General features: G+C 44.2%; 1 protein-coding gene across 1 annotated transcript in view; it reads left to right on the top strand.

Moving 5' to 3' along the window:
* The window catches only part of PPEF1 (protein phosphatase with EF-hand domain 1), a 112,938-nt gene extending 104,044 nt beyond the window's left edge, over positions 1 to 8,894 (top strand). The window contains exons 16-17 of the mRNA XM_073566068.1: positions 5,271 to 5,355; positions 6,949 to 8,894. Of these exons, the coding sequence (XP_073422169.1) occupies positions 5,271 to 5,355; positions 6,949 to 7,208 (345 nt within the window). The 3' untranslated portion in view covers positions 7,209 to 8,894. The remainder of the gene's footprint in view (positions 1 to 5,270; positions 5,356 to 6,948) is intronic.
* The last annotated feature ends 12,416 nt before the right edge of the window (positions 8,895 to 21,310 follow it).

Below are 21,310 nucleotides of genomic sequence, written 5' to 3'. Positions count from 1 at the left end.
AAGATTTTTTTTGTAAGCACATGCACTTTTATTTAATTTGATATTACATTTATATCTATTGTAACAGTTATGCTGTCAACATGTGTTTTAACCCCTTTCTGCCATATGAGGTACTATCCCGTCCATGTGCCCTGGGACTTAATTCCCAAGGACGGGATAGTACGTCACAGCGATCAGTGGCGCCCCCCGGGGGGAGCGCCGCTGTTTGCAGCCAGATGTCAGCAGATTGTCACAGCTGACACCTGGCACTATCTGTCAGGGGCGGTCACGGACCGCCCCCAGCACATTAAGTCCTGGCACACTGCGATCAAACATGATCGCAGTGTACCAGGGGCATAGGAGAGAAGTGTGCAGGGAGGGGGCTCCCTCCGTGCTTCCCTGCAACCCTCGGAGCAGCGCGATGTGCTGCACTGCTCCTATGGTCTCTTCTCTGCAGGCCCCCAGATCCAATATGGCCACGGGGGCCTTCGGGAGTCGGCTTCCACAGTGCCTGCAGAGAGCAGGCATGGAGGAAGCCTCTGCAGCTGATCTGACAGAATGCTGTCTAAACTGTCATATCAGCGATCTGACATCTTATAGTGATGTCCCCACCTGGGACAATATAATAAAGTAAAAAAAAAAAACAAGTGTAAAAATAATTTATAAAAAATCCCCAAATAAATTAAAAAAAAAAAAAATCCCCAATAAATTATTTTTTTGTAAATAAAAGAAACAACAATAAATGTACACATATTTAGTATCGCCACATCTGTAACGACCCGCCCTATAAAACTGTCCCACTTGTTAACCCCTTTAGTTAACCCCTTAAAAAAATGAAGCAAAAAACAATGCTTTATCATCTTACTGCTGAACAAAAAGTGCAATAAAGCGCGATCACAAAGACGGATATAAATAACCATGGTACCGCTGAAAACGTCATCTTATCCCGCAAAAAACGAGCCACCAAACAGCATCATCAGCGAAAAAATAAAAAGTTATAGCTTGCAGAATAAAGCGATGCAAAAATAATTATTTTTTATATAAAAAATTTTTCATTGCATAAAAGCGCCAAAAAATAAAAACTACATAAATGAGGTATCGCGGTAATCATACTGACCCAAAGAATAAAACTACTTTATCAATTTTACCACACGCAGAACGGTATAAACACCCCCCCCAAAAGAAATTCATGAAATGCTGGTTTTTGTTCATTCTGCGTCCCAAAAATCGGAATAGAAAGCGATCAAAAAATGTCACATGCCCAAAAATGGTATCAATAAAAACGTCAACTCGTCCCACAAAAAATAAGGCCTCACATGACTCTGTGGGTCAAAATACGGAAAAATTATAGCTCTCAAAATGTGGTGATCCAAACACTATTTTTACAATAAAAAGCATCATTTAGCGTGCGACAGCTGCCAAACGTAAAAAACCCTACATAAATAGTAAATGAAATAGATAAGAATAACACGTCACTCCTTGTTTTTTCAAGGTGCTCAGATAAGGGTTACCACACCCTTGTAATAAATATGAAAAATAATCTGGCACTCAAATGATTGCTACAGCAAAAAAAAAAATTTTTATTTCTCATAATCCAAAATATAACGTTTTGGTCTATTCATCGACCTTCATCAGACAGTTTATGCTAATGTGAATAAGCCCCATAGACATAGAAAGCTGGAGCCCTCTCACCGGCTCCTACCGCTACCACACAGCACTCCGTTTTCAGGGTGCCTTTCACATGATTCTTTACCGATGCTCCAGCTTTCTATGTCTATGGGGCTTATTCACATTAGCATAAACTGTCTGATGAAGGTCGCTGAATAGACCGAAACGTTATATTTTGGATTATGAGAAATAAAAAAAAATTTTTTTTGCTGTAGTAATCATTTTAGTGCCAGATTATTTTTCATTTAAATAGTAAATGAAACCCCCCTTTATCACCCCCTTAGGGAAAAATAATAAAATTAAAAAAATATATTTATTTCCATTTTCCCAATAGGCTTAGGATTAGGGTTAGAGCTAGGGTTAGGGCTAGGGTAAGGCTGTGTGCACACGATGCGGATTAGCCTGCGTTTTGACACCTGGTAATGGAGCAGGTGTCAAACCGCTGTGGATTCCGCACAAAGAAGTGACATGCTGTGCATTTTAAACCGCAGCAAATCCACGCAGAAAAATCCGTAGCATGTGCACTGCATTTTTCATTTACCATTGAATATAAAGATACTATACAGTGCAGCAGAAACTGCTGCGGATCCGCAGGGCCAAATCCACTGCGGATCCGCAGAAGAATCCGCAATGTGTGCACACACCCATAGGGTTAAGGCTAGGGTTAGGGCTGAGATTAAGGTTAGGGATGTGTTGGGATTAGGGTTGAAGTTAGAATTGGGGGGCTTCCACTGTTTGGGCACATCAGGGGCTCTCCAAACGCAACATGGCATCTGATCTCAATTCCAGCCAGTTCTAAATTCAAAAAGACACATGGTGCTCCTTCCCTTCCAAGCTCTACCATGCGCCCAAACAGTGGTTTACCCCCACATATGGGGTATCAGCCTACTCAGGACAAATTGCACAACAAATTTTGGGGTCCAATTTCTCTTGTTACCCTTGGGAAAATAAAAAATTGTGGGCAAAAATATAATTTTGTGGAAAAAAATATTTTTTATTTTTATGGATCTATGTTATAAACTTCTGTGAAGCACTTGGGGGTTCAAAGTGCTCACCACACATCTAAATAAGTTCCTTAAGGGGTCTAGTTTCCAAAATAGTGTCATTTGTGGGGGTTTCCTCTATTTTGGCACATCATGGGCTTTCCAAACGTGACATGGCGTCCAATCTCAATTCCAGTCAAAAAAGTCAAATGGCGCTGCTTCCCTTCCGAGCTCTGCCATGCGCCCAAATAGTCATTTACACCCACACTTGGGGTATCAGTGTAGTCAGGACAAATTTCACAATAACTTTCGGGGTCCTGTTACCCTTGGGAAAATAAAAATTGGGGGTGAAAAGATCATTTTTGTGGAAAAAATATGATTTTTTAATTGTACGGCTGTACATTATAAACTTCTGTAAAGCCCTTGGGGTTCAAAGTTCTCACCACATATCTAGAACAGTTCCTTGGGGGGCCTAGTTTCCAAAATGGGGTCACTTGTGGGGGTTTCCACTGTTTAGGCACATCAGGGGCTCTCCAAACGTGACATGGTGTCTGATCTGAATTTTAGCCAATTTTGCGTTGAAAAAGTCAAACGGCGCTCCTTCCCTTCTGAGCTCTGCCATACACCGAAACAGTGGTTCCCCCCACATATCAGGTATCAGCGTACTCAGGACAAATTGCACAATAACTTTTGCAGTCCAATTTCTCCTGTTACCCTTGGTAAAATAAAAAAAATTGGACCTGAAGTAATCTTTTTGTGAAAAAAAGTTGAATGTTCATTTTTTTTTAAACATTCAAAACATTCCTGTGAAGCACCTGAAGGGTTAATAAACTTCTTGAATGTGGTTTTGAGCACCTTAAGGGGTGCAGTTTTTAGAATGGTGTCACTTTTGGGTGTTTTCTATCATATAGTCCCCTCAAAGTGACTTCAAATGTGATGTGGTCCCTAAAAATAAAATGGTGTTGTAAAAATGAGAAATCGCTGGTCAACTTTTAACCCTTATAACTTCCTAAGAAAAAAAATTGTGGTTCCCAAATTGTGCTGATGTAAAGTAAACATGTGGGAAATGTTATTTATTAAGTTTTTTGTGTGCCATATCTCTGTGATTTAAGGGCATAAAAATTCAAAGTTGGAAAATTGCAAAATTTTTAAAATTTTCACCAAATTTCAGTTTTTTTTCACAAATAAATGCAAGTTCTATCAATGAAATTTTACCACTAACATGAAGTGCAATATGTCACGAGAAAACAATGTCAGAATCACCAAGATCCATGGAAGCGTTCCAGAGTTATGACCTCATAAAGGTACAGTGGTCAGAATTGTAAAAATTGGCCCGGTCATGAACGTGCAAACCACCCTTGGGGGTAAAGGGGTTAAGGTGTCGCTAGCCTTTAGCGTCCCTCACACCTGAGGCATTTGTTTTTATCTATATTATTTTTTCTCAGTATTTTGTTGTATATTAATAAAAATTGCAATTGATTTATCTTGTTAAATATTTCTATTGTGTGCTTTTTCTGTTTGCTGTTCTCATGCAGTTGAGCAACTGGTGAAATAGACGGGTTTATTATATTAGTGTTCAGCACATGACACTTTTGCGGATCCTAATTTTGGTATAATTCACGCAGTCATTGCCTGCAAATGATTCTCTACTAGGTATTAAAAATGAGCATTTTATTTATGGTAAAATTAATTTGCCCAATTACCTTTCAGACACTGAAATGAGGAGATTTTGTAGGAAAATTCTTAAATGTTTCTTTTTTTTTTGTTGTTCAACACCTTCAATTAAACCTGAAAGTTACACTTCAGTTGCATTATTGTTTAATTTCAAATACAAAATAGTGGTATGCAGAGCTTAAATCACGAAGATTCAGTCTCTGTCCAAATATTTCTGGACCTAACTGTAAATGATCCAAAAAATTTGATATAATATTTTGTCATGTCCAGAGTTGTTTTTTTTATCTAGTATATATGCCGCTGGTCCCCTGACTCTGGCATCAGTTTTCATTTATTCCCGTGCTTCTCCATTCCGGAACTATGGCACCCTCTATAGAAATCTTTTGGCCAAGGGTGTGTGGTATTCAGCACTTCTCTCATCATCGTCTTGAGGACCACTTGGATAAAAAAAGACTATGTTTATATGCAGGGAAGATAGAGACAAATTTCAACAATGGAGTGAAGCAAGAACAAACAAAAATGGGCAAATTCATGAGAACAGAGATATTTATACCACATTTATCGCAGGTCTCCTTTAAAGAGCCCCTATTATATTGTTTTATGTCAGAATTAATGAATTAGAATCCCACTCTTGAGAGTATGAATGTAATTGACTGTGGTTTCTGATAGGGTCAGAATCAAGAGAAACCCTTCCTTGACTAGTAATATTCACAGTCGTCTTGTATATAGCCTACTCTAATGCCGGATGATTTTTCTTCCAGGAGTGTTTAATATATTCATGTCTTGCAACTTGCCGAGTAGAAAGCTTTATTTTTTTTCCTTAATGCTCATCTTGAGAAACAAAAAGGTGAATATTATCTTTGCACGCCGTGACCTTATGTACTGTGAGGACGTGTAATCTTTATACTGCTTCTGAAATCCTTTATATTTTCATGCAATATTGAAGATATATGTTACTCTTATTAGGTTCAGCCGAGTTTGGTTGAGACATTATACAGATACAGAGCAGACCTTGAGATCATCTTCAATATAATTGACAAGGATCACTCAGGTATTTTTGTTCATTTAGGTGATAACTTGACTGTGTCACATAGCGTCAATGTTTTTAATGTTTCTTGACAGCGACAGATATGACTGATAAATAAAATAATCAAATTGTATATCCTGATTATACGGTTTATTCTTTTAAAACTAGTTGGATAAGTATAAAATATCCATTATTTAAAGGGGTTGGCCTATATTCATGTACCATCTAATAATTTACTATAGGTGAAAAATATATGATCCCTGGTGGCCAAGACCATAACCATGAAAATAGGTGTTTGGTGTCCCCTGATTGAATGTAGCTATGGTCACGTTGATTCACTGCCACTTTATGCAGTATCTATGTAACTGACTAAGTCTATGTTCACATTATGTTTTAGTCACATGTCAGTGGCTTTCTCTGAGCTTTTGTCTGAAGCCCTGAAAAACAGGATTTAGGCAAATTCCCCAACGTGGCCATTGACTTTAACTTCTTTTTCACATCCGCTGTACATGTATGGTGCACGTATAGTTGGCAGCGGGGGTATGGAGTGGGCTCGCAGGTGACACACAGCCAGGATCTGCCTCTAACATTCTTGGCTGGAGGGAATCTATGGGTCTATTACAAATTTCCAATTTTTTTTACACCACTAAAATAACAAAAGTGGACAAGTTTGTTATCGCCGTAATTGTACTGATGAGGAGAATCATGGTTCCAGGTCATTTTTACCACAAAATGTACGCCGTAAAAACAGTTCTCCATTTTTTTTTTTGCAATTTTGCCACTCTTGGAATTGTTTTCCTGTATAGTATGTGTTAAACTGAATGGAGTTATTCAAAAGTGCAAAAAGCAAGCCCTTACACGCCTGTGTAGACAGGAAAATATACAAGTTATAGCTTTTGAAAGAAGGGAAGGTAAAAATGAAAACGCAAAAATGGAAATTGACCATGTTGGGGAAGGGGTTAATAAAGCAGTTGCAGTCATTTGTGCATTGTCTGACCTTACTTTTGGAAGTATCCAACTTTTTGAGGCGGGGACAACAGTTCAGTCAACCACGCTTTTTGTACCCACCTCAAAAAGGTAGACACTGTCGAAAAGTAGGTCAGACAGAGCATGAAATCACTCCGTCTGCTTTCTGGAAGGTCAAAGGTCACGTCGGCTGATGTGCCTGGATCCCATTTTGTAGGACTGCAGTTGGAAGTCCAGAAGGAGCATCTGACGTGTAGCTGTAAAATAATGTGAACATATAGTATCTATAGATAGCTAAGTACAGCGACAGAGAGCCTGAGTAGTAGATCAACATCTGACAGCAAATTGAATGAAAGTACGCCGGTCTGAACTCAGTCTTCAGATGGATGTAATATAGAAACCTGTCCGACACTGGAATGGTTTGCTTTTTAATCTAAGATACTCCTATAGATACATTTTTAAAAATTTCTATACAGAACCACAAGTTTCATAAATCACCAGTGACTTCGTGAACAACAGTATGACACCATCGTTGATAGACTAATTGTATCGTCACACATGTTCATCATACAGTTGAAATCGATTTCCTATTGCATGCAATATTTTTAGGATCTGAAGAATATGAGAGCCCTAATTTAATGCCTTTTTTAGGTTTGCTATCCATTGATGAATTTCGTCAGACATGGAAGCTTTTCACCTCCCACCTTCATATCAGTATAGATGATGCAACTATAGATGACTTGGCCCACAGCATAGATTCCAACAAGGATGGTAGCATTGACTTTAATGAGTTTTTGGAAGCATTTCAAGTAGTTCACAAATTTGAAAAGAAGGATTGGAAAGAAGCTGAAAGCTGTGATACTAACACACGAAGAAGAATTTCCCGGTCGATATCGCCTACAGGCAGTTGATTGTCTCTAAACATTACAGTCAATGGTCTTTCTCAGCATGATACGTGCCCTGCCAATAGCAAAGGATGGCAATGCTTGTCAGCGGTGATGAATGAGAAGAGAATTAAGTACAATCATGGAGCAAGAGTCAATGATAGAACATCGGGGGCCTTCATAAATGACACTGACATATTCTAGTGTGGACTGCTACATTGGATTTTTGGAAAAAAACATTTAATACCAGGTGTATAAAGATTATATAGAAACTAAGGTAAGCTGTCACTTAAAGGGTAACTGTGCTTTCAAGTAACTTTTCAGAATAAGGTGTCCTGTGTGTGTACATGAGGAATTATATTATTTCTAGCCATTACTTGACTAATATTCTGCATTTTCACCAGTTTTCCCTTTTCTTTTTTCTCTAACTTGCAATCCACTGGGAGCTGGGGCAGGAGAATTGCTGCAGTTATCTCTCTTATATGCATCAGATCAGCACAGGCGGTGGGAGAGGTCATGCTCTTCGTTCACTTTTTAGCTCCCAGAGATAAGTTGCAGCAATATGGAGGACATTATACAGCAGAGCTGAGCAGTCTTGATCTGAATCAACCTCTGATGTGAGGTAAAACACTTATTACAGAGCTCCCTTCCCCCTTCTTCATGAAGGATAATGGGGCGTATCACACGACACCTGTAATTATGTCCTCTAAGCAAGACGGACTTCAGCTGCTATTTCACATTTGGTGATAAGTTAAGGAGGCAGCGCGGAGGGGGAAGAAGTGTCTGATGAACGGGGAAGGAAGTGCATTTATCTGATTATAATGTATCTTAAGTTTCATAAAATCACCTTTTTATTTATTTGTGCAAAGATTGTTGAAAGCACAGTTCCTTTTTAAGTATTGCCCAAATTCAAATAATGACAAAATATATGAAAACTTTAATATTGAGAAACATTTATAGTGTCCTAACTGGTTTCCAACTTTGAAAGATAAATGCATGAAGCACAAAATGGCTTTTTGAGAATTTGGGTGTCTGTCCTCAATTCTGAATCAGTGTATGATAATATTTATTCATTTTATTTAGACATACATTATCGTTAAATATCTTTTAATTAAAATGTTCTTGTAACAGGGAGGAAAAATATTATACTATAGTCATGCTATTTATTAGAGTTGGTGCGAACCAGTTCGCAGGACCTGATCCATCGATCGCCTCTATAATCTGTGACCAGCGAACAGGAGGCCTAAGAACCGCCTCTATCCTGGCGTCATCCCTCGCTTTTCTTTAGATTAACTGACCTGGCACAACTTGGTGACGCACACAAGACATCGTGCCAGGCTGGCTAATTAAAAGAAAAGCCATAGATGCCATCAGGTAAGAGGCAGGCCTCCCATCTACTGGCCATAAATTACTGACATGGCCGATAGACCGGGCCATGCAAATCGATTGGAACCATCTTTATTATTTATCTTAAATGAAAACTGAATGTTTGTCAAATGTATGTTTAGATTTTATCATTTAAACTACAAATTGTTCAGTTTGAGAATTTTAACAGAATTTAACAATAAACAAACAATAAATAAGATATAGAAATGTAAAAATAAATCAAACATATTTTAATTGTTCAATTACCCTCTGCGCTCTATTTTTTTTTTTTCTTTTAGAAACCAAATGCACCATATTATAGTCAATGAGATCCATCAGAGGAGTATTTGTGTTTCTTCATTCAACAGATGAATTCCCTGCATTCATCTGTTGAATGAAGAACCGAAGAATTGAATTCTCTAAGGCCTCATTCACACGTCAGTATTTGGTCAGTATTTTTCATCAGTGCTTGTAGGCCAAAACCAGGAGTGGACCTTAAAGAGAAAAACGATCATTGAAAGACTGACACCTGTTCTGTGTTTTGGAGACACTCCTGGTTTTGGCGCATACAAATACTGATGTGTGAATGAGGCCTAACTCAGATACAAACCAAACATAAAATATTCATTTTCTAGAGAAATTTTAACTCAAGCCACATTATTTATTTATCCTAAGTTGCTTGTACCATTTATCTATAGGACAAGGGATAACTTACTGATCGCTGTGACCCCTAGTGACGCCAAGAACTTGACTCTTGATCCTAAGAACACCGCTCAGCAAAGCCACATTTACAATAGCGCAGAGGAGCACGGTTGACCACCACTCCATTCGTTGTCAAGGCTATTTAGGTCTGCCAAAAATAGCCAAGCACTGTACTCTGACAGTCCCATAGACAATGAATGGAGTGGCACTTGCGTACGCACACCTCCACCACATTGAAGATAGGTCGGTTTTGAGATTTTTGGGAGGATCCAGCAGATCATCAAGCGATCAATAGATGAGCATTTAAAATTTAGATTATATGTCAAATATATTAAGAAAATTAATAAAAAGTGTTTTGTAAATTGGCAGCTCGTGGTGATCATTTTTCTTAAATGTCATTGTGTACATGCTTTTTTTTTCGAGTCCTAAGTGAAATCCATATTCAAAGTATTATGTATTTTGGAAAAATTGCCACTGATTCAAAAATGGATAGATGCTGGGAACAGAATCGCATAGAGCGATACCATATCATTTTAAAATCTTTGCCTTTTTTTTTTTTTAATCTGGGCGTAAATAAAAAAAAAAACAAAAACAAATATTTGAACAAAACAGGTAGTAGAAATAAATTTTTCAATTAAATAACCTCAAAGAGATGTATACTTTGTAAGCTTACATTCACATGCGTCATTTCGGTTGCACAAATGTCGGTGCCTGAAAATCAGTCTCATTGATCTGAAATTACTGCCACAAATCTGCCTGTGGTTGAAAGGTTGAAGAAAGTCAAAGTCCAAAAAGTTCAAGCTATAATCTTACCTGCAGGTTCAGGAAATACGTTTTATTTTTATAATAACTATTATCCGTTGAAAAATAGATTTGAGTACCGTATATACTTGTGTTCCTCAAAATAGCGATTTTCAAGCAGCTTGTCTACGAAGTTGACATAGTATTTTTCATGTTATTCATACTTTTCCTTGGTTATTTGTTTTTTTGTTTTGTTTTGTTTTTTACTAAACTGACAACCGGGTGTCATTATTTCATTGACTCACTTGTCAATTTATTCAATTTTTTTTTGTAGTATTTTTTTTTAGTAGGAGTGACAGAAAACTGTACAGTGCATTATTTCATGAGGAATACAATTGTTTACTAAAGCAGACATGTCAGGAGAAATAATGACCTTTCTAATGTTTGACATTGGGTATTATTTTGTCTAAACATTTCTGACTGATCATTAGGGACTAGTGTTGAGCGATACCGTTCGATACCCCAAAATATCGTATCGGATGGTATCGCCCGATACGAAAAAAATATCGGGTATCGCCGATTCCGATACCGGAAGTCCCATTCAAGTCAATGAGACTTCCGGTATCGGAATTTAAAAAAGGCCTTTATTTCCTTGTTGACTAATTCTACATAATTGAAAACAAATAAGAATCATGTAGAATGTATTGTGGGAGGTGGAGGAGACATTAAAGGCATAGTGGTTTATTCAAATCACATGGCATAGCATTAATTCCAATTTTTTTTTCAAGACGTTCGGAGTTAAAAAGATATTGACTATGTTAACCTTTTTTATATTTTGTCAGATATGTATGTTTCATAACTTCCATGCTCTTCACCTTCTTTTGTACTTCTCCCACACTTTCTCCTTCATGATCCGCAGCAGTAGCATTTTTTTCATCAACTTTTTCTTCATCTTATTCATCTTCTTCTTCTTCTTCTTCATCTTCTTCCCATTAATTTTTTTTCCATTCTTCATATTCTTCTTATTCAGCTATTATTAATTTTCATATGCTATTTCTTCATCTTCTTCCTATTCTTCTTTTTCTTCATTTTCATATGGTGACAGGCATTCCTGTAGTACTTATCTATAAAAATTATAAGATTACACCTTACTTTCTGCCTGTCACAAAAGATTTACAACAGGATTTGTCCGCGTTCAGTTTGGCCTGCAGCAGCAGGCATTTTCCAGGGGCACTACGAGGTGGAACGGACTCACCCCCATTTACTGCTTAGTCTTCTTCTGCTTATAATTTTGATTTCTTCTATGATGATTTTTAGTCTTATGCTTAATGTTCTTCTGCTTTCTGTTCTTCTGCTTTTGCTTCTTCTGCTTCTTGTTCTTCTGTCTTTTGTTCTGTATCTTGGTGGTTGTCTTCATGTTCTTTGTCCTCTTGGTCATATTATTTAGGGTCATATTTCTGGTCTTCTTTGGTGTGGTCTTCAGGGTCGTCGTCATCTGGGTCGTCGTCATGGAGATTAATAAGGATTACCAAAGACAATTTCAAAAAGCTTGATCTTGGAAATGTAGCAGAAGGTACAAGAAGGCTGAGAAACTGGCGAGAACCAGCTGACAGTACTGGAACCCCTATTGGCAGCAGAAGGAACAATAGCCAATGGCACTACTGAGGAACAGCTGACGGTGCTGGACCCCGGTTACTATGCAGGAGGTACCTGTGCTAGAAACCACTACCAAGGACCAGCTGACCTTGCTGGACCTCGGATACCGAGATGGAGGCACCTAGGCCAAAGGCTCTGGCGAGAACCAGCTGACAGTGCTGGCACCCGGATGGGTAGCAGAAGGAACAAGAGCCAATGGCACTACCGAGGACCAACTGACGGTGCTGGACCACGGTTACTAAGCAGAAGGTACCTGTGCTAAAAAGCACTACCAAGGACCAGCTGACGGTGCTGGACTTCGGATACCAAGATGGAGGCACCTAGGCCAAAGGCTCTGGCGAGAACCAGCTGACAGTGCTGGCACCCGGATGGGTAGCAGAAGGAACAAGAGCCAATGGCACTACCGAGGACCAACTGACGGTGCTGGACCACGGTTACTAAGCAGAAGGTACCTGTGCTAAAAAGCACTACCAAGGACCAGCTGACGGTGCTTGACCTCGGATACCGAGATGGAGGCACCTAGGCCAAAGGCTCTGGCGAGAACCAGCAGACAGTGCTGGAACCCAGATGGGTAGCAGAAGGAACAAGAGCCAATGGCACTACCGAGGACCAACTGACGGTGCTGGACCACGGTTACTAAGCAGAAGGTACCTGTGCTAAAAAGCACTACCAAGGACCAGCTGACGGTGCTGGACTTCGGATACTGAGATGGAGGCACCTAGGCCAAAGGCTCTGGCGAGAACCAGCTGACAGTGCTGGCACCCGGATGGGTAGCAGAAGGAACAAGAGCCAATGGCACAACCGAAGACCAACTGACGTGCTGGACCACGGTTACTAAGCAGAAGGTACCTGTGTTAAAAAGCACTACCAAGGAACAGCTGATGGTGCTGGACCTCGGATACCGAGATGGAGGCACCTAGGCCAAAGGCTCTGGCGAGAACCAGCTGACAGTGCTGGAACCCGGGTGGGTAGCCGAAGGTACCCATCCAAAGCAAAGTAGCCAGGCCGCAAGCCGGCTGCAGTTACCGAAACCCTCAGTCCTACAGGGGGTCCATGTCCCATTGGCACTACGGATCCAGCCTTCAGTGCCAGTTCCCGCAGCCCACATAGGAGTCACCTAAACTGCAGGCACCGTAGAGTCGGCTAACCCAGCCGCAAGACGACAGGACAACGGATTGTTGGCATAGTGACCTTGACACTTCCCAGAAACAGCTGGCGTGCTGGAACCAGGCTGGGCAACAAGGAGTACCCGTGCCAAAGACACTGCCGAGAACCAGCTGACGGTGCTGGAACCCAGATGGGTAGCAAAAGCTACAAGAGCGAATGGCACTACCGAGGAACAGCTGACGGTGCTGGACCATGCTTACTAGGCAGGAGGTACCTGTGCTAAAAAGCACTACCAAGGACCAGCTGACGGTGCTGGACCTCGGATACCGAGATGGAGGCACCTAGGCCAAAGGCTCTGGCGAGAACCAGCTGACAGTGCTGGAACCCGGGTGGGTAGCCGAAAATACCCCTCCAAAGCAAATAGGCCAGGCCGCAAGCCGGCCGCAGTTACCGAAACCCACAGTCCTACAGGGGGTCCATGTCCCATTGGCACTACGGATCCAGCCATCAGTGCCAGTTCCCGCAGCCCACAAAGGAGTCACCTAAACTGCAGGCACCGTAGAGTCGGCTAACCCGGCCGCAAGACGACAGGACAACAGATTGTTGGCATAGTGACCTTGACACTACCCGGAAACAGCTGGCGTGCTGGAACCAGGCTGGGCAACAGGGAGTACCCGTGCCAAAGACACTGCCGAGCACCAACTGGCATTGTTGGAACCCAGGGACAATCATGGTGAAGGCCGAGGCCTACTTGGTGGTAGTTTTAGATTGTTTGTAGGCTACAACAGACTGTCAATGTGCTCCAATTAGGCATCTGTCTCCACTCTGTTTCCAGGATTTCACGTGACCACCAACACCGCCAGTTTATGCGTACAGTAGCCGTCTGCCCAATCCACACGTGTTCCTGTGTAACTGGGGTTCTGTAATGTCAGCAGATCCCCTGATGTGTGTCTGCCACTGTCTCCTGCTCTGTCCACTTTCCCACCACTTGCAGTGGGAAGGTGGACAACGCAGGAGACAGTGCTCAACACACATTGGGGGATCTGCTCACGTAACAGAACACCAGGAACACAGGAACAAGTGTGGAATGCGTGGACGGCAACTGTGAGCAGGAACTGGCGGTGTTGGAGGTCAGGGGAAATACTAGAGACAGAGTGGAGACAGAGGCCAAATCAGAGAATGTTTAAATCTGAAGTAGTTACAATTTGGAGGCAGCAGCAGTTTGCCCTCCACACAGCTGGGGATCAGCTGACGTTACCGAACCCCACTTACACATGAACGAGTGTTTGTTTCTGTGTGGACAGCACTTCTGAGCAACAACTGACGATGTTGGAGCCCAGGGACAGTCATTTTGTAGGCTGAGGCCTACTTGGAGGCAGTTTAAGATAAGACGTTGTTTGAATTTGGAGGCAGCAGGAGAGTTTGCCGTACACACAGTAGGGGATCAGCTGACGTTACCGAACCCCACTTACACATGAGCGAGTGTTTTGTCTGTGCGTACAGCACTTCTGAGCACCAACTGGCGTTGTCGGAGCCCAGGGAAAATCAGGTAGTAGGCCGAGGCCTACTTGGAGCCAGGTGTAAATCTGAGGTTGTTTGACTGTGGAGGGAGCAGGACACTTTGCCATACACACATCAGGGGATCAGCTGACGTTACCGAACCCCACTTACACATGAGCGAGTGTTTTGTCTGTGCGTACAGCACTTCTGAGCACCAACTGGCGTTGTCGGAGCCCAGGGAAAATCAGGTAGTAGGCCAAGGCCTACTTGGAGCCAGGTGTAAATCTGAGGTTGTTTGACTGTGGAGGGAGCAGGACACTTTGCCATACACACAGCAGGGGATCAGCTGACGTTACCGAACCCCACTTACACATGAGCTAGTGTTTTGTCTGTGCGTACAGCACTTCTGAGCACCAACTGGCGTTGTCGGAGCCCAGGGAAAATCAGGTAGTAGGCTGAGGCCTACTTGGTGGCAGTTTTAGATTGTTTCTACACTACTACTAACTGTCAACGTACTCCAATTAGGCCTCTGGCTTCACTCTGTTTCGAGTATTTCCTCTGGCTTCCAAACAAGCCAGTTGCTGCTCTGAAATGCCGTCTGCACAACCCACACTTGTTCCTGTGTTACTGGGGTTCTGTAACAGCAGCTTCTCCCTAGAGGTGAGTCAGGCAATGTCTCCTCCTCTGTCCACTTTTCCACTACAAGTAGTGGGAATGTAGACAAAGCAGGAGACATTGCCGGACTCACCTCTGGAGATGAGCAGATGTTACAGGACCCAGGTAACACAGGAACAAGTGTTGATTGTGCAGACGGCACTTGAGAGCAGAAACAGGCGGTGTTGTAGGCCGGAGGAAATACTCAAAACAGAGTGGAGACAGAGGGCAAATCAGAGAACATATTAAATCAGAGGTAGTCAGAAGTTGTAGGCAGCAGGAGAGTTTGCCGTACACACAGCAGGGGATCAGCTGAAGTTACCGAACCCCACTTACACATGAGCGAGTGTTTTGTCTGTGTGGACTGCACTTCTGAGCAACAACGGGCATTGCTGTAGCCCAGGAAATAAAGTTCAGGTCATAGAAACATGAACACAACAGGAGACCTGGATCCTGTTGCCAGCCAATTATTTATTCTGGAAGAGGACTGGCAAATTCAGGTGAGATCCAGGCCTTGTTCATTTTCAGAAAAGTAAGCCGGTCAACATTATCGGCGGATAGTCGCGTGCAACGGTCTGTTACCACACCACCTGCAGCACTAAAGACACGTTCCGATAATACACTGGCAGCAGGGCAAGCCAGCACCTCCAATGCATACTGGCTAAGCTCCGGCCATGTATCCTGCTAAGAGACCCAATACTTGAATGGGGAAGAGCCGTCTGGGAGTACACTAACAGGGCAAGACAAGTAGTCTGTCACCATCTGACGGAAACGTTGTCTCCTGCTGACTGGAGCCGTCTGTGATGGTGTAGCAGTTTGTGGCGGTCCCACAAAACGTTTCCACATTTGGGCCATACTGGCCTTGCCTTGTCCTGCGGCACTGCCTCTGCTACCTCTTTGTGCAGAGCTTCCTCCGCTGCCTCTACCCACATGGCTGCTTTGAAAAGCACTACCAGCAACACTTGCGGGGGGAATGGAGAACATGATGGCCTGCACAAGTGTTTGTTGGTACTCCCGCATTTTACGCTCCCGGTTCAACTGTGGTATGAGGCTTTGTAAGTTGTCCCGGTAGCGAGGATCTAGGAGGGTGTACACCCAATAATCAGCCGTGTGGAGAATGTTGGCTATGCGGCGGTCATTTAACAAGCACTGCTGCATGAAATCAACCATGTGCTGCAGACTGCCAACTGGACCGGAAACACTGTCCCCAGCTTGAGGCAGCATCTCAGCCTGCTCAGCATCACCCCACCCTCGCTGTACACACTGACTACTAGAGCCTTGTGTACCTCCCTCCTCTGGAGAGATGTGTTCCTCCTCCTCCATTGACTCCTCGTCATCCTCCTCACTAAGTGTCCCCTGCCTGGGCCTTTGTGTGGAAGCACGTTGCGCAGACTTGCCAGAAGCAGATGGCATTTCTGACTCCTCATCCTCGACCTCTTCAAAAACCTCCTCACTTAGTGCTTGTAAGGTTTTTTGAATCAGACAGATAAGGGGGACAGTCATGCTGACTAGTGCATCATCTGCACTGGCCATCCGCGTGGAGTCATCGAAGGCACGCAAAACTTGGCAGATGTCCCTCATAGTGGCCCACTCAGTGGTGGTGAAGTGTGTCCGGCGCACAGTGCGACTTGTTTGCGCCTGATGCAGCTGGTACTCCATTACTGCTGCCTGCTGCTCACACAACCGCTCCAACATATGTAACGTTGAATTCCACCTGGTGGGGAGGTCACATATGATGCGATGTTCTGTCAGGCGGAATCGGCGTTGCAGAGATGCAATGCGCGATCTTGCCATGCTGGAACGCCGCAAGTGAGCACACTCTAGGCGAACCTTGTGCTGCAGTGCATCAAGATCCGGATAGTCCCTCAGAAAGCTCTGCACGACCAAATTGAGCACGTGTGCCAGACATGGTATGTGAGTGAGGTTGCCTAGGCTGCCACTAGATTTCGGCCATTGTCACTCACTACCAAACCTGGCTGGAGATTCGCTGGCACAAACCACACATCGCTCTCCTGCTTGATGGCATTCCAGAGCTCCTGTGCTGTGTGGCTCCGATTCCCCAAAGAAATTAATTTAAGGACGGCCTGTTGACGTTTGGCCACACTTGTGCTCATATCTGGCCTAACAGGCTCATGCAGTGCTGATTCCGAGGAACTAGAGTAGGAGGACTCAATATGTACAGACTGCATTCCAGCAATCCTTGGAGTTGGCAGAATACATACAGAGCCACTCTCCAGATCTGTACCCGGCTCCACAACATTGACCCAATGGGCAGTGAGGGAAAGGTATCGTCCCTGTCCATGGCTACTGGTCCACGCATCGGTGGTCAGGTGGACCTTGCTACTGACGGCGTTTAGTAGCGCATTTTTAATTTTTCCCTCCACATGCTTTTGCAGGGCAGGGACGGCTTGCCTGCTGAAATAAAAGTGGCTGGGCACATTGTATTGTGGAACTGCCAATGACATCAAGTTCCGGAAGGTGTCAGTCTCCACCAGCCTGAATGACAGCATCTCAAGGGCCAGTAGTTTGGCAATGCCGGCATTCAGAGCCAGTGCTCGGGGATGGTTTGCCAAGTATGGCCGCTTTTTCTCCCATGCCTGTGCTACCGATTGCTGGTGAGTGGCCTGGGAGTGTGCTGATGACTGAGAACGTGGTTCAGTGGGTGGAATTTCACTGGGTCTCTGGACAACAGTGGCAGTGGTTCTTCCATGGCGTTCCAGTGAGGAAGCCGAACCAGCTGTGTGTGAGCTGGAGGAAGAGGCCCCAACACGAGCTGAAGAGGTGGTAGGTGCTGCTGAAGGTTGGCCTACATCTTCAGTGTGTCTGTGTAACTCCACCTCGTGCTTGGTACGCACATGTTTCCACATATTTGTGGTATTGAGGTTGCTCACATTTTTCCCTCGTTTAACTTTCTGATGACACAGCTTGCATTTGACAAAGCAAATGTCATCTGCAACTGTGTCAAAAAAAGACCACGCACTGCAAGTCCTGGGAGCGCCCGTTTTCTGTTTTGGAAGAGGATTGCTCCTCACGGGTGCCAAAGTGGAGGCTACAGGCAACCAAGTCTGCCCCCGCCCTCTCCCTCCTCTTTTGGCCATTCGGGGAATCTCTTCCTCAGAGCTGCTCCCACCACCTTCCTGTGGCTGACGCCATGATGGGTCAAGGACCTCATCATCTCCACTCCCCTCTTCAAGCACCGGCTGGTCCTGGGTTGTCTCGCCAGCACTGTACGCACCAGAAATTGGCAACTGAGTCTCATCATCATCAGATGAGCACTGAGGTGTGCTGACAATAGGCACTGGCCCACCCGCCTATCACGCTTACCCTTATCTGCAGGAGGGTAGCGTGACCGGTCAGCGGTCCCGGTGTAGGAACTCGGACCACGGGGCTGTCAGCAACACAGGCTGGAATATCGCAGGACCTGTGGAGGGGGTGGAGCGCTTGTAGAAGCACTCAGAAGCTGTAGGACCTAGCACCACGTGACCTGTGACGTCAGAGGGGGCGGAGCTTATCACAGGGACGCTGAAGTGACAGGCAGAGGGCTCAGAAAGCCAGGAGTTTACACAGTAGCGATGGTCGGGCAAGCCAGAAGTCATACACAGGAGAATCAATGCGGTACAGAGTCAGGAAGAACAGGAATGGTCAGGGAAGCAGGAGGTCAGGCACGGGTCAGGCTGCACAGTACAAAATCAGAAAGTCAGAGAGTAGTCTTGGGAAGCCAAAGATCAGAAACACGGGTCGGGCTGCACGGTACAAAATCAGAAAGCCAAGAGACAGAAACCAAAATCCAGACCAGGTCATACACACAACAAACACGGAAAACAGGCGAGAGGCACTTAGCAAAGGCAGGGTCGGACACACTCAGGTATGAAGTATAAACGACAGGGAAGGTTGCTCGCCTGTGGCCATAAATACCCTCCCTGAGACCGAAGAGAGGCTCCAAGCATTAACCCTTCGCTTGTCAGACCAAAATTCCAGATACCATGACATTAACCCTTTGCTTGTCAGACCAAAATTCCAGATACCATGTCAGTACCCCTCCCTCAACGGGGGGGCCTCCGGACCCCCAGGTCTTCCTGGGTATCGAGCATAATATGCCCTGACCAGACGATCTGCGTGTACTGATCTGGCCGGTACCCAGGAACGATCCTCCGGGCCATACCCTTTCCAATGGACGAGGTACTGCAAAGAGCCACGAACCCATTGAGATTGCACAATTTTTTGCACCTCGAACTCCATGTGGCCACCCACCGATATCGGCAGTGGTTGAGGAGTACGTTCCTCTCTTACTGAACCTACAGGCTTAAGCAAGGACCTATGAAAAACGTTGTGCACCTTCAGGGAGGATGGGAGACGTAGCCGATAAGTTACCGGATTAATCACCTCCGTTATGATGTAGGGACCAATAAATTTGGGACCCAACTTTGCTGATGGCAATTTTAACGTTATATTCCGTGTTGAGAGCCACACCTTGTCCCCACACTGCAAGTCCTGACCCGGACCCCTCTTTCTATCAGCAAAACGTTTGTACCTTCCCTGAGCCTTTTCAATACTTGCGCGAACCCTTTACCATAACCCACTGATCTGCCTAACCGAATCCTCTACCCCTGGACAATTTGAGTCCAACCGCGAAAACTCACCAAAATGAGGGTTCAATCCAAGATTAACAAAAAAAGGTGACCTACCGGTGGACTGGTTAATTCGGTTATTAAAGGCGAACTCCGCCAATGGTAATGCATCACACCAGTCGTCTTGCAGTGTTGAAGTCAAACATCGAAGGATTTGTTCCAAAGACTGGTTGGTGCGCTCCGTTTGGCCATTACTCTCCGGGTGGTAGGCTGAGGAAAAAGACAAACATATCCCCAACTTCCTACAGAACGCTCGCCAAAATTTTGCTATAAATTGTGCCCCCCTATCCGAAACGATATTGATAGGTACCCCATGCAGACGAATGATTTGGGAAAGGAAGTGTTTAGAAAGGACCTCGGCAGACGGTAGTTTCGACATGGGTACGAAATGTGCTATTTTTGAAAACCTATCTACTACTACCCAAATGACGGTATTACCCTTGGAGGAGGGAGGTTGGTAATGAAATCCATGGACAAATGGGTCCATGGTATTTCTAGAATTGGCAGCGGTACCAATTCCCCGGCCGGCAATGAGAGCTCTTAGAACGGGCGCACACCCCACAGGCCATGACATACCCCTTAATTTCTGAACACATTGATGGCCACCAAAACATTCTCTTTACCGCCTCACAAGTGGCCGTAATACCTGGGTGGGCCCCCAACTTAGAATCGTGAAACTCTCGTAAGAGCTTGGACCGTAAGACCTGTGGTACAAACAATTTATTAGGCGGCTTGGCCCTTGGAGCTAAAGATTGAGCCCCCACAATCTCCCGCTCCAACTTTGACGAAAGCTCGGCTATCACCACCCCGGGTTGAAGAATGGACGAGGGAGGATCGGGGGCAGAAAGAGGTTCGAAACTTCGTGACAATGCGTCCGCCTTCACGTTCTTAGAACCAGGCCGGAAAGTTATGGAGAACTGGAACCGGGAAAAAATAAGTGACCACCGAGCCAGTCTGGGAGTCAACCTCTTTGCTGTGTTAATGTACTCAAAATTTTTATGGTCAGTGATAACCATAATTGGATGTTCTGCCCCCTCCAAAAAATGCCTCCATTCTTCAAACGCTAGTTTTATAGCCAAGAGCTCTCTGTTCCCCACATCATAATTTCTCTCTGCCGGAGAGAACTTCTTGGAAAAAAAAGCACAGGGTCTGAGATTAGTTAATGTAGCCGAACCTTGAGACAAAACAGCCCCCACCCCCACTTCGGACGCATCCACCTCTACCACAAACGGCTGTGACGGATTAGGCTGCACCAAAACTGGCGCGGACATAAAGCAATTCTTCAGACTCACAAAAGCTTGTTTGGCCGGAAGGGACCAATTTTTTGTATCGGCCCCCTTACATGTGAGATCGGTAATAGGTTTCACTATCTGAGAAAAACCCTTGATAAACCTCCGATAATAATTTGCAAACCCTAGAAAACGCTGCAGGCCCTTCAGGTCCTGGGGTTGGACCCAATCCGCAATGGCCTGCACCTTTTTGGGATCCATACGAAACCCCTGTGGGGAAATGATCAGCCCTAGAAAAGTTAACTCCTGCACAAAAAAGGTACACTTTTCTAATTTAACAAACAATTGGTTCTCCCTGAGTCTCTGGAGAACAATCTTAACATGAGATAGGTGAGACTGCTCGTCTGTGGAGAAAACCAAGATATCATCTAAATAAATGACAACAAAGCGGCCAATCAGGTCCGCAAAAATCACATTAATAAAATTCTGAAAAACGGCTGGTGCGTTGGCGAGACCGAACGGCATCACCAGATTCTCAAACAACCCT

This window comes from Dendrobates tinctorius, unplaced genomic scaffold (genome assembly GCF_039654945.1).
Source record: "Dendrobates tinctorius isolate UK_male_01 unplaced genomic scaffold, ASM3965494v1 ptg000016l, whole genome shotgun sequence".
NCBI classification, from domain to species: Eukaryota; Metazoa; Chordata; class Amphibia; order Anura; family Dendrobatidae; genus Dendrobates; species Dendrobates tinctorius.
Note: the sequence above shows the minus strand (reverse complement) of the source record. Positions and strands in the feature narration are given on the sequence as shown.